A 17,603-nucleotide genomic window follows, 5' to 3' on the forward strand; every position below is an offset into this window, starting at 1 on the left:
AATTTGTGTTATCAAGTCTAGCTTTGACATGCCCAAGTCGTTTTTATGTTGCCTTAAATAATTTCTGAATTAATTCTAATTCATTTAGATTATTCTGCTTTTTATGATCTCACCTATTTATTATTCCTGCTTAATTTTCAAGGATTGTAAGTATTTAGATAATTTTTCCATTGAATTTGTTATTGAAATGTAACTCTTATAGCATCTATTTGCAAATAATTGCCTTAAGACTAGTATTATTTTTTTTTTCTTCAAAATTTACAACTGTTGCTTAACAGGGTTCCCCCTCCTTCTCTGCAGGGCCACCTTCTGCTCCAAGAAATGTGATTTTTAACATTAATGAAACAGCTCTCATGCTGGAGTGGAGCCCCCCGAGTGATACCGGAGGAAGAAAAGATCTTACATACAGTGTCATCTGTAAGAAATGTGGGTCGGACACCAGCCAGTGTGAGATTTGTGGGGGAGGTATCCGCTTCATCCCCAGGCACACAGGTCTCATCAACTCCTCTGTGACAGTGCTGGACTTCGTGTCGCACGTGAACTACACCTTCGAAATAGAAGCCACGAATGGGGTCTCGGAGCTGAGTTTCTCTCCCAAGCAATTCACAGCTATCACGGTTACCACAGACCAAGATGGTAAGTCCCAGCACTGCACGTCTGTTACTGCGCCCCTGTCATCTATGCACTTGTTAGGGGGATCATTTTGTTTTTTGGAAGTCTGGGTCAGCAAGTTAGGATGTCTTGCAGATTGTTATACATTTTTAAGTGCTTTTGGTGAGGACTTCCAGCTTCTGCTGATGAGGGCATTAAATGCTTTTGGCAGTTGGCCCTTGACCCCATTACAGAGGGCACAAAAACATATCTTCCTGCTTAAAATTAAGTGCAAGCTTTAGCTACCTAAGACTAACTGTATCAGTGGTTCATCAGAACTGGAGTCTATGTCTGGTGCTTTTCCAAGACTTTCCTTGGAAAATTATTTTCATTTTGAAAGAGTAAAACACCACAGGCTATCTACTGCAATTTCACAATTCAAAGGTAAAGTGAAAGCGAACTTACTTCCTTTGCTATCTATGTTTCATAGTACTAATGCAGCATGCTTCCCTGTAAGATACTTCAACATCTGTACGAGCCATTTCCTTAGGTGAAGTATCCTAATAGATTTTTTTGTTCCTTTAATTATCCACTTTGCATTATTGTTTTTGAACTTTTTCTTCCCTGATTTCAGTTCAAATTCATGTCCAAGGCCAACCTTTATAAGAAACATGGGAGACTAAGAGAGCTCTATATTTTTATTTATTTCTGTAACTTTTTCCTCTTCCATCTTTAGAAATACTGACTATGCCAGGAAACAGCATCATAGGTTACCAACAAAGCAACCTATATAGCAGTGTTATCTTCTGGCTTGTGTTACTGTACATGAGAAGGTTATTTCAAAATTGTCCCTTGCTGACATTTGTTCCAGAAATTGTTTTCACCTACTGTGCAGTGACATTGCAACTGTAGCTGAAGTGTTTAACAGGAACTGAACTGGCAAAACGATGGTTTTGTGTAGAAGACCTTTGATAATATGAAAGTATTTAGTAAATGTGCTAATGTTCAGGAGGATCCTGTTATGTTCCAGTTGTAGGAAGGCCCTGAGTTCTTTCACTGATCAGTCTAGCAATAATCTGCTTACCTGTGTATCTGGGACAAGTACTTTTGTTGATGAGTAAGTAATGACTTGTTTGCCTTTGGGCACAGAAAAATTAACAGCTTGCTGTGATGATGATGATGATAATGACAATGATGGTAATACTAATAATATTCATGAAAATGGATTAGAAAAAGCACAAGAACAGTTCATGGGATGATGCTAACAGAAGAGCTAATTATATAAGATGCCTAATGATATATGCCTTGCACTGAGAATTGCCTCAAGCTCTTAGGCTATGTATCATTTTGCAAACCTGTATCTCTCTTCTCCTTTCTCATTAAAGGAAGGAAGCATGGTGCCAGAAACTATCCCTACATACACTTATTTTTAGGTGTTTTGTTATGTGGTACTAAATGCAAGTCACCAAGCATGCACAGGTGGAGGTCACCAGAGATATGGTTTGTTTTTAAACTGTCTAACAGCTGTTTGAACACAGGTTGTAATGTGTATTTAAGTGGTGGGCTTTTAAAAAATATTATGTCTTTTGCTGTTGTCTGTTTCTGGCTTAAGAATATAAAAAACTTTCACTGCAGTTTACTCAAAACAGGGAAGAGACCAGTGTTGTGGTAATTTGTGACACATGGACAGTAAACTCTAGAGAGCAGGCTTCTTGCATACCCTATAATATTTCTTCCATTACTAAAAATGCTGTTGGAAGGGCTTCAGAGAATTTAAGACCAGATTTCCAGACTATCTGTCAGTTTATTTGGATATAAAAAGACAGCTTTGCAAGAGAAAGCATTGTAATAAATGAAATGGAGGCATCTATAAAATGTAGTTATAAAGATAAAACCATTTTTATAGGCTTACAAACTGTGTAGTTGTATAAAATCATAAGCATGGTAACTATATATTTAGAAGTAAAAGAGAATGATAACGTGATATGAAATATCAAAGAAAATTAATGGAGTTTTCCTGTATTGACAGGACAATAAACATTTTTTGTGAGTTACTTTTAGTTGTAAATAAGAAGTGATACGGAGAAAGCTAGGGTATCTAACCTCATAATAGAAAGCTGTAGAACTAAAGCTTCAGAGCATTGCAGAGATTATATTAATGTTTATATGTCACATTGAAGCTCTCAGATAAAAGGATTAGTTACCTTTTTTATTTTTATTGTTAGCCAGCTATTAGTAAACAATTTATAGTTTTGCTTTTGCCATGTTTACTAGAAATACTAAATAATCAACTTTATATTGCATTTCTTTTTCTATCTATACCACCAAACAGTAAACTCACTGTTACAATCTTCCCATATAATTTTAATCATACTAAAATGGACAGTACTTCTTGCATGGTGTTGCAGGTTTGTGCGCATGTTCATATAAAACAAAGATTCAAGATTATATGCATGATGTGACAACAAATGAAAAATATCTTAATGTGTACAAGGACTGCATTACCAGAAGTCCAAACATACTGATTTAAAATAATTTTTCACATTTGATATGTGTCTAATAGGAAAGATCTAGATCTATAATAAATTATATCTATGCAACGTATTTATCCCATATTCATACTACCTTTTTATATGTAATCTTTTCATACATGCAGTTTTAGTGGCTTAATGGTATATGTTGTTTGTTGATGAGTATGAAGTTGCATGAAGCACTAGACCCCTTTATAAATACATAAATTGCTGCTTCTGTTAAGAATATAGAACAGTATCTTCAGCTGTTGTAAATCCAGACCATTCTGTTAGCTGCAATAATTTACAGTAGCTGAGGAGCTACCATATTATTTTCTTTGAGTATATTGGATTTACTTCCCTCTAGTGGCCCTTTCTTTTTGAAGGTTTATGGGAAATTAACAGATTCTTCTTCAAACATGCAAAATTATTAGCTTGTTCTTCAGGTTTTTTTCTCTCTTTTTGGAGAAGGTATTTCTGTTGGAATTTCCTGAATATTGTAATGCAGTGAAGAGTACCATGGACATCCATAGAAACTGAAGAATTGTATTCTACCACAGTTAGTGAGCAGAGTAGTCTGAGAGCATCAGAGGGAGGATATTTGCTGACAGGAGAAGTGAACTAATTGAAAAGTGATTAAGGCTCATCTTTATGCACAGAGCTCTACCACAACTAATATTGAAATCCTAACTGCCTCCTCATGCAATCACCAATGTCAACAAGATTAAGTACACTGCTCAGCTCTAACAACGACAAGAAGCAGACCAAGGAAAGTAACGCTTTGAAAAGGCTTTGTGAACTCCATCCCTGAGATTTGATGACTAAATCATTACCAGACCTGATCAAATACTGGGAAAAAAAATTACTAACAGTAGTGTAAGTAATATAAAATGAACTTGGTAGCATTCATGACTTTTTTAGTTATTAATTTTGTACAAGTATTCATAAATTCGATATCCATGGGTTTGGTTTTCACCCCCAGACTTCATAAGGAAACAAAGTTTCTGGGGTCACATCGTCCATCAGGCACCATAAAGAACTGTGAACCCATTACCTAACATGAGTTTGGCAACAGAGAAAAAGATTTCATAGATCTTATGTACTCTCAAGGGTGAAAATGACCACTTAGGTTCACCAAGCTGTTGGTTAGGTCTGCAAGTGGACCTTGCTTACTGGACTAGAGACACCAGCTGACTGACCACTTAACCTGTCTGTTGGCTAGTCAGTAAAGAAAGAATATATTTAGTTCCTGTATGATCACAGCACGTGCTGTGTCTTGTCCAGCAAGTGTGGCAAACAAGGATGGGGTAGGGGTGTGTTAGGACGCATAGATGTTGCAGATGGAGAGATGAGGGAAGTGAGGTATATGCTACTCTTGTGCAGCTTTGTTTCAAAATGTTTTGAGATATCAAAATCATCCCTACTTTAAATTCAGATAAATGGACAGATAAACAGAACAAGATTCTGCTCAGAAAAGCACTGTTCAAGGAAGAACATTAGCAAATATAAAGTGCTTTCCCAAATCACTGCTAACGTAATTTGTAAACTGAAAGGTAAAATGCGTTTTCAAAAAATGTGTAACAATACTGTTGTTTAGAAAAGTGCCTGGATGCCTTTTCTTTATGGGAGCAAGAAAGTTTTATACAGCAGAAAATATGCTGAGTATGAAGTAATTGTACTCAATCAACTTTAAATCATTGTGTTAAGAAGCAGAGAATCATATATTGAATTTTAATTTATGTTTCTTTTATGACTAATGGAAGGAAGAGACACCTCACTCTATAACTTTCTTAGCATGCCTTAGAGTCTGCGTAGCCTAAAGAAAATGCGGAAGTACTTGAAGTTTTTCATGCATAATTAAAGTAGTAAATAATGAATAATTAAGCAAAACAGAACTTAAAACAATAGTTCCTATTTCCAAATAGTAGTCCGCATGCACATTCTCTCAGTGGGCATTCATATGTTCTGTTCCTCAAGAACAGAGGAGGATTTTAACATTACACTATGCAGAGTGAGAGTAGAGTTGTGAGACATATCCCGAGTACATGATTGTTCAGGCAGATCGTGGCCTGCGCCATTTCAGTCCACCATTTCAACTGCATCACTAAAGAGCGGCACTCCGTAGCTATAGTGTTCCTCTGACTGAATAGTTTCCTCATTGTCCAGTCTGCATCTTCTCCACATCACGTCCCTCCTGTAGGACTCCATACTAGCAGCCTCCAGTTCACCTTTCGCCTGCAAGTCCCACAGCAGTGACCTCCCCTAAAATCATAGTCCGGCCTTGGGACACTTCATGGGTATTGTTCCATTTGTGGGCTCCTTCCATATGTCTTTCCTGCTTTGGTAGAAAGTTTACACTGGAGAAATACTCCTTCTGCCATTGCATTCTGGAAATCTCATTCACTCCCTCCTCAGTTCTGCGGTTTCTGAGTGACTCTGGTCCCTGTGACATCAAAGACCTGCTGCCAGCGGACAAAGTTTGAGGCATGAGACACTTCGCTCTGTCTGGGCACACACCCTATCACTAGTAAAAACTTGTCTGGTTTTGCTGTGTCTGTCTAGTGTTGGCAGCCTCTGACTAGCTGAGGTTTTCAGGCAGACTCGGAAACTGCAAATCTGACAGGATTCTTTGTCTAATACATTTTGTTTTATGTGAGCCATCGGCAGATACATCCAAGGTGATAAGATGTTTCCTAATTGGATGGTAAAGTCTTACCAGTGTCTGAAAGGGATTGCCTTTCATCTAATTCCTTTTTCCAAATAAGTTCCAGCAAATCCATTGTTCCTAGTACAGGTGGCTCCTCTGACATATTTGTAGCTCAGTGTGCATGGTCTGTAGCAACAGCAACCTCTTACCCCACTCTCTTAGAGCTGTGGGAACTGAGGAAAACATGGAAGCATTTTGGTGTCTCTTCAACAAATGAACATGACCATATCATCATGAATTATATGTCATATAGCATTATAATCACAATGTGGATGGTGTAAGTCGTTAAGAGCCTCATCCAACTGTCAGAAAAACATCATCCTGGCACTACCAGGACAGTTTTTCAGGATTAATCCTTCTGGCTGATAGTTTCAGGATGCTCATTGGGGTGGCAGGGGAGTTCCCTGTTCACTCATCCTAAATTGCTTCCCATAGTAGCATCTGACTTTCACCCTAATCAAAAGTTAGCTTTGCTTTTTTTCCCCCCCCGAGTCTCGCATCTCTACAGATGTGGTTGCCCTTTGTAACTTTAAAAGCAAGAAAGCTTCTCTTTTCCTAATGACATGATGAAGCCCTTTGAACCGTCTTGCAAACTGTTTATGTTAATGGTTTATAAATCTAAAGGAACAGCTATTTCTAATCACTGATTGTCGAAACGGAATAGCAGGTCGCATAAAAGCCTGTTATGAAACAGTCACAAAACAACCTCCATCAGATATTGCCAGAGCTCAAGCCACATGAAAGAAAGATCATGAAATTTTCATAGATGACACTAAAGGAGAAATTTATGGGATTTGTTTACCTGACACCTACAGCTGTATTGATAGTCCTACCAAAGCCTGTACCGTCATGGGAGCAGTGCAGAACAGTGCTGCTGGTGCTATTTATGTGAAATATTTGAAGAGAAGTATTAACTCATTTGTTACTGGCTAGGGGCAGTCTGTAAATGTCCATACTGAATGTAATGTGAAGATAGTAAGAGGGTTTACTAACAAAAAAAAAAAGAGTTTGAAATGTGTACTCCCTATTTTAAGTCACTTCTGAACAATACATTTAAACAATACATTTTAAAAAGCTTTTCAGCATTATGCAATGATTATTCAGGCCAGTCTGTTAAACTATATGAATATATATACATATTTATGTCAGTGTGTATATAAATTAAGCATTTACAGTTGGAAAGAAAACCACAAGGCAAAAATGCTAAATCTCAATTCTCAGACTTGTTCAACTAACATTCTGTTGAACACTCTTCAGGTCTGCCAAAATTCAAAGTTTTGAGGCAAGGTCTTTGTGCAGCATAGTTAGAATCATAGAATTGTCTAGGTTGGAAGGGACCTTTAGATCGTCAAGTCCAACCTAACACTGCCAAAACCACCACTAAACCATCTCCCTAAGCACCACATATACACGTTTTTAAATACCTCCAGGGATGGTGATTGAACCACTTCCCTGGGCAGCCTGTTCCAATGTTTGATAAGCTTTTCAGTGAAGAAATTTCTCCTAATATCCATCCTAAACCTCCCCTGGCACAACTTGAGGCCGTTTCCTCTTGTCCTATTGCTTGGTACCTGGGAGAAGAGACCGACCCCCACCTCGCTACAACCTCCTTTCAGGTAGTTGGAGAGAGAGATAAGGTCTCCCCTCAGCCTCCTTTTCTCCAGGCTAAACAACCCCAGTTCCCTCAGCCGCTCCTCGTAAGACTTGTGCTCCAGACCCCTCACGAGCTTTGTTGCCCTTCTCTGGACCCGCTCCAGCACCTCAATGTCTTCCTTGTACTGAGGGGCCCAAAACTGAACGCAGTACTTGGGGTGAGGTCTCGCCAGTGCAAGGGGACAATCGCTTCCCTGGTCCTGCTCACCTCACTGTTCCTGATACAAGTCAGGATCCTGTTGGCCTTCTTGGCCAGCTGGACACACTGATGGCTCATATTCAGCCAGCAGTTAACGAACACCCCCAGGTCCTTTTCTGCCAGGCAGCTCTCCAGCCACTCTTCCCCAAGCTTGTAACGCTGCATGAGGTTGTGGTGACCCAAGGGCAGGACTTGGCACATGGCCTTGTTGAACCTCATAATTACTCAAAGATTTTCATCTGCTGGTCACCTCTGAAAATTTAGACTACTTTTTAATGATGTTTCTTTACACATATGCCTGATTACTACACGGTAATCACAGCGGGAAAATGGCTTTTAAAGCAATCTTGATTTATATCCTGAAGATTTTTTAAATACTTACAAATTTTCTTTAACAAATATGGTCTTTTTCTGCTGGCAGATATTGATGTTCAGCCATTTCTTTAATGCTGCAAAAGTCAACCTGATTCCATTTACTTTCATTTCTCATTCACCAGTGTTATCCATTAAGCTAGTCAGATTATGCATAGCTTTAAGATATGTTTCTCTAAGTTACGCAATATAAGGAGAACAAAATGAAATTCTAGTTTAAAGGAGGAGGGGAAAGAGGTTAATCAATGCTGTATTTTTCCCATAATAGGCTTACCAAGCTTTTATAAGTTTCTTTCATTGCATAGCATGCTATTATTTATAACCATTGTCAATTTGTTTGTGACATGCGTTTTTCAGCAAGTTTCTGATTTAAGTTGCAGTCACTAAAACACCATGTCCACATGCTGCAACAATTGTATATTTAACAATAATAGTTTCTTTCCATTTGTAAAAGGGGCATTTGTGGAGAAAAATGTAAAATAATCATTACACATAAATTGGTAGGCATACAGCACTGGAATAAGAAATATGCCTTTATTTTGTTTGTTCCTATTGCAGACAGTAGCTGCAAAGGGCATTCAGCACATAATTAAGCCCCCTAAGAATGAGATGTTTATTCATTAACTTTGGTGATTTTAAACAAGAATGTCGAATAAGCTTATTGGTGCTATCTGCACACAACTCAGCTAAGAACTGTGTTAGGATAATCTGGCACATTTCAATTACTGGAACCTCTCACAATGAATGATATTTAGTTAGAAGAGTCATTATTGAGTATTCTAGTCAGGGTAGGGTGCAAGATATTTCAGATAAAAACTGGTGATTTACGTAATTAGAAACCTCTGTCACAAATGTTAATTGACCTATTTAGGAAATTCTTCAGAGTTACATTAGGAACCTTCTGTTTTCAAAGTTTACCTAAACATTTCTGAAAGCTATTTAATTTTATTTTTTTAAAAACAGCAACCACGTCTCTGGTGTTCCCAGAGTATGACAAATGAAATGAAGACTTCTGTTGCATTCTTGGCAAGAGGAGTGATTTTGGTCAAGGGTAGTAACGGAAGACATTCATCACGGCTAGTCAATCTGAAACAAATTGTATTTGTAGATGTCCTGACTTTCATGCAAACCTTTAGGGAGCGTGTTCAAAATGAAGGACATGGTAAATTACAAACCAATTCTGCTGATGTTTGCTATGGGGTCTTTAAAGCAATTATGTCGGTAGCAGGTTGCTCCGATTCATTTGCTTCTTAAAATGTAGTTTCTTCATTACACTCAACAACCTTTCTCCTTCCACTTCTGTGACTCTTCCATATGCGTTTGCCTTAGGCTCACAGTTTGGAAATAGTTTTCATTTATATACAATAATGGCATTAAGTTGTGCACATTGGAATAAGGTTGAGAACACACTCAAAATTACATAGTTTCCTAAGCTTCAGAAGTCTATTTATTTTACAGTTCTGTTAGCTTAAAGGTAATATTTCTAATAACATGCTCGTACCTTTTTCTGCTTGGACTAACAATGAGAGACATCTGTTTACTTCTATCTTCATATCTCTGTTGCATGTTTGAATGTTTTCCCACTGTGGTAAAATTTATACTGGAACTCTAATGAACAAAAAATAAAGATTGCTCCTCTGAAAAGATTATGCTAGCCAGGATAGGCGCACTTAATATTTAGTTTAGAAATGCGTGTTGCCTTTAACAGCCGCTGTCATAAGTGAGCCTTCATACATATTCTAGTCTGAATCCTAGTCTGACAGAGACGAAGCAGGGGCTGACAACCAATGTCAAGATTGTCCGGTCTATTGGTTGTCCAGGAGCAAAAGAAAGAAAAAAAAGACACTCTTAATCTGCTAAATGTTATTTCCATCTAGCATGCAATATTTGGTTTCCATTGTGAAGTGATTTTTGCATACTAAGTATGCATATTTTTCTTTATTTATCCTCTCTTAAGACTTCCCTTAAAACCTTCACTTAAACAGGAATATTATCGGATATTCAAGACATGGCTACAGGTTCTAAAGTGGACTTTTTCAATAAAAACATTTTAAATCAGTTTCATACTTCGTTGACCCTCTGGAGTGAGTGCAACAAATTCTGTGAAGGACTAACTACTCAAAGTATTTTGTCTTGGTTGTTTTCACTTACTAAAGTCACATGGGAGTTAGCAAACAGTGCATCAGGTAAAAGTGCTTGATTTTGCTGTCTACGTGTAGAGTCATGATACCCAAAAGGAGAAGGAAGGAGTTACACAGAACCCCAAGGAAATTCCCAAGGAAAACATGAGCAAAAGGAAGAGGCATGTGAATAAAAGATTTTATAATATAAAAAATCAACTTTAAAAAACAAATATTTAATAATTTTTAAAAAACATGTATTCAGCAAATTAGACCAATTTTTTCACCATATTTCTTTCTCAGAATAACAATGTCATCTTGTACACTAAACTACTCAGTATGTGAAAACTGAAATTTTAAAGCAAGTATTCACAATAGCTCTCTAATTGCAAAATTAGATTTAATATCCCAAAGCTGTTTCACTGGAAGTCAGTTACAGATGTTCCACTGGATAAAAAGCAAGGGAGGCCTGGCCTGGCTCAGCTAACATTTCCTGAACATTCCTGTTGTCTCCTCTACTCTTGCTTAGTTCTTTTGCCTTCGTTCACAGTACTTGGACAACTAGTCACAACTTTTCTGCTGAAGTTAATGGCAAACGCCATAAATTGCTCCAGTGTTAATTAAATCTCATTCTTCATTGAATTAATCTACATTTGCAAGAATTTTCTTTGTGCTTATTCTGTCCGAATATAAAGTAATATTTTTAAACTTGTCTTTTCCATGTCATTTTAAATAATACATGCAGCAGCTTCTAAATCGCGTTCTTGATCCATAATTGTACTGAAATGTTTAGAGATTAATGTGCATTATCTAAGTGACTCATAAATTCTAACTTGTTATGCATTGCAAACAGCTGATGTATGATCCAGTAAGTTACTGACAAGTTGTTCAGCCAGTTTCCAATACTGTATTTTACAGTTAAGAAATAAATAATCATTTTACTATATAAACTCAAATGTGTCTGGAAAACAAATTGTCTGATTCCAATGACTGGTTTATATATACATAATATTAAACTCTAAGCTCCATTTTTCAAAATTAGATTGTTCTCCTAAAATTATAAAACAATTCTTTTGTCCTGTAATTGAAGATCAATGAAGACTAACAAAAATTTTTTTACAGGGTAGAGTAATGGAGTAATGGGATTCAGGAAATTCAGTTCAAGGATGATGGGCTATGGTCTATCAACAGTAGAGAAGATATGAGTCTACCTTCTTCCCTCAACTTGTACATTTTTCTGTCATTTACTAATTAGACATGAGGTGAATTTTTGATGTCTCATTGCGATATATTCATAGATACGATTTAGTCTAATAAAAGGAAAATATTTTAACTGATATTTATCATCCCTCTGTGCCAATTTACAGAAAGTATTGATTTTAGTTTATAAATAATGCAACTCTGACTAGAATATAAAATCTTTGGAGAGAGGAAATAGAGAAAATTGCATTTTTCTAATGTGGTGTTAAATACTATTTATGTTTTTAAACGCTTGCTTGTATTTGGAAGTGAATTTTGCGTGGTCAAAGAAGCAAGTTAACAGCATGGAAGATTAAAGTCTGTACCTTTTCAGAGAACATGTGTGACTGCGGAGCTGTATTAACTTAGTTCCCTGGTATATATTATTTTGGTGCTGGGAGACTATCTTTAGGAGTAGAGCATAGTTCTATCTGCATTTATCTCCCTGACCTTTTCTTTGATACAATCAGGTTCAGTGGTACCAGTTTCAATGGTAACTTTTGTTACAGGCAACATACTGCAATACAGAAAAAGTGATTAATCTCAGATGAACAAAGATTCAACAAAGCTAAATTTCACTGTGAATAGTTTCTCATGTTGCAACCTGTAGAAGCTGATGTAAAAGGAAGTAAGTTGTGTCCCAAAACGTCCACCCTTGTCCCACACAGCTTTCGTATCCCTTAGAGCCACCTGCACCGAACGCACTCCTAAGGCATTACCATGATATTGTAAGGTTTTTACATCACAGTCCAAGGTATGTATCAGTGCAGTTCTGCGCAGGTTCAGGGGCATGTTGCAGGGTATCTTTATCTGTTTTCCAAGTAACCTAACATCCCATTTACTTCATTTTCTTCCCCTTGAAAATTTTTGCTTTTCTGTTATAACCATTAATCTGTGACATGACTGGTTCGTAAAGATGGCCTGACGTTTCTAGGCAAGCACCGAAGATATTACCTGCAAGACTGGGTGGTGAGCAACTCCAAAAGGCAGGCTACTGCATGAAAAATCAGTTCAGATCTTTCTTTTCCACATGCATATATACAGTAGCATTCCGGTTAAACTTTCTAGATAGCTTTATATTCTTATAAACATAATAAATCTAAGCTCTTTTAAGCAGCAGTGTGAATAAAATATTCTTAATTTTTCCATTTTGAGATGATGGTTATATTGTCAGACATTAGAAATATGGCTTTCTCATGCAATTTTAGAGAGAATAAGACTAACATCTTCAAAAATAATTTGAGTGGGTGGAATATATGTCAGTTTTGATGAGCAAGTCACTATTATTCAGTCTTTCAGTTGATGGAGGGTTACAATTAATTAAAATCTCAATCTGTAATTTCTTCTATAATTAAATATAATTTAAAGGTTAAAAAATGCATAATATGTACAATATATAGTTTTATTTCTGTATGCATCTATATATTATAAAAAGCTGTCTTTCAATATATGTATAAATAGTGTGAAAACAATGATTTGCCACTGATTCACTAGTCTAATACTAAATACTAAATAGTCTAATACTAAATAAATGTTAATGTCTTTCTGTTTGCTATAAGAAAATATCAATTTACCTGGTTGAAATAGTTTAATACTTTTGTAATATTTTCATATTTACCAGATTGATATGAGCTACATGTTTATCTAACACTAAAATTACACTTTCATTGAAACTATCCGACACTTTCAAAAAAGTTCATGGATGAGAGGCACTCCATTCCTTACTCTCTCTATTAGTTTATATTTAAACCGTCTTCCCACCTTTCTGTTTTAAGTTTTTGCAGTGACAGGTAAACAATTTAAGTACCTGATATACATACAATCTATTTCCTCAGTGGACTCTTTTGGATTAAGTAGTGATATGACGAACATTTAAAAGCTGTTTTCTGCAGGACTGACAGGTTTTCCAGGGAACTCGGGTCTCATTAAGCATCTCAGTGAAAGGGAAGAGCTGAGAGCTGCAGTTCACTGAGCGCCTTTGAAAAGACTACTCCGTCACTGAGATGCTTAATGGAAACTGGCTTGTTTTACAAACCAGGCCGTTAGTCCTTTCTTAATCAATAAAATTCGCTGGAAGTGTAACATTTATTTCAGAAGGATGTGGGGTCACATATTATCTCGTACACTGATGGAAGCGTGGAGTAACTGTGGAAGTTAATGATTTAAATGCTGTGTGCTATAAAAGTACTCGAAACTGCGAGCTTTATAGTCTTAACTTTATTACAAGGTGGCCAGTGTTTTGACCATTTTTTTCTGTTTCCTAAAGCATTAAAAAATCAGCTTATAGATTTGGGGTTTTTGCTTTTTTGTTCTTTTTCTGCTGAGAAACTCCTGCTTATCTCTTGAGGTTTTTTGGATACCTTTACAATAATTAAAGATTAAAAGATGTAGTAAAGGTAAATGTGATTAAAGTATACTGTTTGGACTTTAAAGCATGAAAAGATTCCATTACTCTGCGTTAAAGCAATATGAGATAGTCCTTGTAAGAATTGCAATATTTGCAACAGGAAGCAAGAGTAGCACGAATTTGTTAGCAGTAGTACAAATACTCCAGATTTTAATAAAAGAGATTGCTTTACTTTTAGTGACTTTCATGGCCATTTTTATGCAAAATAATATATTCATTTATTTGAGAAATTATTTTTATGTAGCTATAAAACATCAGATATGAAAATCATACACCCAAGTTTCCACTGAAATATTCATTTAAAAAATTGAGGTTCCAAATTAAATCAGTGGAAAGTTTTTCAAGGAACCTTAATTGAGAATCATGTTTTATGTTTTGCTATGTAGTCTAATGGCCTACATGGTTCTGGTCAAGTCTCCATGATAACATGCCAGTGTTATTCCACATCATCCCTCATCCCTATCTGTCAGTCTGTGCGTTGTACCGTCATCCCTTGTTTAGCCTAATTTCTCAAGGCTTAGCCTTCATGTGCCGTATACTCTGTTGTAGGTTTTCTGCTGCATTCATATGCTGTAGTATTTGGTTGATTTTACACACAAGGCAAACATTAATTCAGTGATCCTTGAGGACGAGTAGGTAGAACTACTCACATTTCAGAACATAAGGAACAAGCCTATGCATGTAAAACCATGAAGGGCATAATTGTCCACAAGGTGAGTGTGGCTCCCTTGGGATGCAGGTATCCTATTTTTCAGACTTGGGAGAATTCGGAGCTTTCTGTAAATTTCACTGGCAGTTAAGCATACCGATCATTTGTACGCAAAAAAAAGGAGAAAAATGTTCATTAGTAGCCTAGTAATTTAGTTGATTTATTTTGAAAATTCATAATTTCTTTTTACCAGGAAAAAAGTTTATAATCAATCCTGTAATAAGTACTGCTTTTCTTCATTTCTTCTTGAAGCATACTTCCTGTATGAGAAATTTGGTTACAGAATGCAGCATTCCACTTCTGGCTACTTTACAGAATGATAAATTGGGAAGGTAAGCAACTCAAAATAGCAGAGTGTGGGGGTTGGTAATCCCGTAAATTCAAGGACCTACAGTGAAGTCTAGTGAAAGAGAGAATTATCCTCAAATCAACTTTGGCTATTTCACAGCTAAAATGTGGTAAAAGCTTCAGTGTTTGGAGGAGACTAATGATTTCAAAACAAAAAATATTGATCCACCAAAAGATTATTAAGAATTTTTAAAAATTGCTACAGTTTCTTTCTAGACAGAAAACTGTGGGTGAGGAAAGGCTGGTTAGAAAAAAAACCCCACACCTAAAACCAAGCAAAAACATTCCCCCAAAATATCCAAATGAAGTCTTTTTTAACATTTTTTAATTACTTCCTAGTTTCCACAGAATAGGAATGGTAGGTTGTTTCTTATTCCATGATAAAGAGGAGTGTGGAATAATACCTCTCTCTTTCGCTCTCTGTTTTTCTGACATCAGTGGATGAGCGAGTTTATGCCAGTGCTATACATAGACATATGTGGATGGCTCCTCTGTAGTTCTTATTTGTTAAAAAAAATATTTATTTTAGTAAATATGTTAGCAAATAAAAATATGTACCCATCTATTTAACTTTTTAAAGGCATATAAAAGAATTCCAATTCAAATTAACTGCTAATTGTGAGATATTGGACCAAATAACAGAGATTATTCACCTTCAAAGAAGTTTAGAAATGTAACTGGCATTTATTTTCATGATAGTAAATTTAATTAAATATGTGCTTGTTTACAAATTTCTCTTAAGCTTTTGCTATGAACTTCTAACAGTGAAATAGACATAGTATCAATTGTTTTAAAAGAGAGAACATACACTAGCATCAATCAAACCGTCCAGGGACTGCCATTTGGATATTAGTGCATGCTTCTTTAGGTTGATACACTCACCTTTACTTGCTTTGCCATATTTCCTGAGGACATAACATCGATAGTCCACTTTTGTCCACCAAGTAGTGGCTTACTGCTGCAATAAAAAGTTATTCTGAGTGTTTAAGTGGGAAAAGAACTGTTGGAAACATTAAATTCTTTCTGTCAGGCAGCTGGGATTTAACTGTAGCACACTCAGTTATAAAACAGGTTTTCATTGATCTGAGTGGTTGAATTCTTAACTGTAGTTTATTTTCCCTTTGATTTTGAAATCCATAAGTGCCAGTCATAGCTTTGAGAACGAAAACCATTGGCATGGGAGTTTAAATTAAAAGTGATAAATTGAGACTGCTAGTGACCACTACCTCAGCCAAACACAAATGCCATGACTGTAGCTCTAAATATCGCTGCACGCTCCATTTTAAATTAAGTGTGACGAATTAGGCAGGAAGTTAATTGCTAGCTTGGAATAAAAACAATGATGATGATTGGAAAAGGCACCATAAAACAATTTTTTATTACTTTGCAGCAATCCCATCTGACATATCAAAAAATAAAGAAACACTAATAAAAATTAGTCTGATTGAAAAAGTGGGCATTTGCTATGGGTGGGTATATCTGTGGCAATAGCTGTGTGTACGTGAAGGTGACTTTCCTTTGAGAATGCGTTTGCCAGCTTAAAAATGTAAGAGCAAATTGAATGATGCGTGAGACATTCTTGTACCTAGGTTGTAGGTTGCTGGGAGTTAGCTACATATATCTCTATCACTACTGACTAGATATTAGAGTTGCTGTCAACTGTTTCAGTGGCAGCAAGTGCCAGGATGAACAATTACTCTTTAAGAGAGTGTGACCTTAAAGACCAGGTGGAGCTGTAAATCTTATATCTTCTTAACTAGTCTCTCATTTATTTTACTTTATGTCCATTATGCACAGATATAAAAGTGGACACAACGATATTCAGGAATTCACTGGACAACAGTTTCCCTTTTCTAAAGTTTCAGATTTAATCCTAGTTTCAGTATCAGTGGGACTTTTTCACAACTAATCGGTTATTTGTTTTTTCTATCAATTTCTACCTAATGCCCTTGGTAGTATATAAATTGCTGATATATTTATCCGTTTGCTTCAGGTGAAAAAACTATTTTTAAAAAAGCTACAAAAGCTGAAATCAATGCAAATGAGTCTTTAGCTCCTAAATCAAAGACATAAGTATTTGAGGTTGAACATGTAATATGAGTTACTATGGAGTTCTCAGTGCAAGGGTGAAAGTATAAATAAGAGTACTAAACTGAGCTCTTTGTTTTTCTTGTTGTTACAAAGCAGCTTGCTCGGCACTCCCTTTTTTACCTTTGCACTTCCCTTCTGGTCTCATGCTCGATTTCTTTCCCACTGCAAAGTTGACGGCGTCATTTGTGGGTGCTGCTCTGCCTTGGAGTGACTGGTAATGCATACATTCATACATACATACATCACCAGTTGTCGTGGGAAGATTGCCATGTTACTTATTCCTAGAGGGAGCAGCCTTAAAGTTAAGAATTGCTTTAGCTCATCAGTGAGTGACATGAACGCACAGCATACTTTAAGCATCCACTGGAGTTTTAAGTCTTGTACCAGTTTGCTAATCATGAAGTGAGCTAGTTGCTCTATACTCTCAATCTGTCACTGTGCGAGCCTTATTTATTCTGAAGAGAACTGTACAGTTTTAATCAAAATTTGTTACTGTGCTATGTCGTTCTGCTTGTATAGTTAATGATTTTCCAATATTGCTACCATACACATTTTCAAATCTTTGAGATTCAACCATAAATATTTGTTCAAGTTACACTTTTTGTTGTACAGCCTCAAACCAAGAGTTAAATTTTAGTAAACTGTTAAAATAATTGT

The 17,603-nt window shown here is 36.3% G+C and overlaps 1 protein-coding gene across 6 annotated transcripts in view; it reads left to right on the top strand.

The window, feature by feature from the left end:
* Nucleotides 1-17,603, top strand: part of EPHA6 (EPH receptor A6) — a 512,920-nt gene that overhangs the window by 275,616 nt on the left and 219,701 nt on the right. For all 6 annotated transcript variants that reach the window (XR_012588748.1, XM_074597837.1, XM_074597854.1 and 3 more), the window contains one exon: nucleotides 301-636. Coding sequence is in view for 5 of the 6 variants with exons in the window: in XM_074597837.1 (XP_074453938.1) it covers nucleotides 301-636 (336 nt within the window). In the remaining variant the exon portion in view is untranslated. The remainder of the gene's footprint in view (nucleotides 1-300; nucleotides 637-17,603) is intronic.

This window comes from Larus michahellis, chromosome 1 (genome assembly GCF_964199755.1).
Source record: "Larus michahellis chromosome 1, bLarMic1.1, whole genome shotgun sequence".
NCBI classification, from domain to species: domain Eukaryota; kingdom Metazoa; phylum Chordata; class Aves; order Charadriiformes; family Laridae; genus Larus; species Larus michahellis.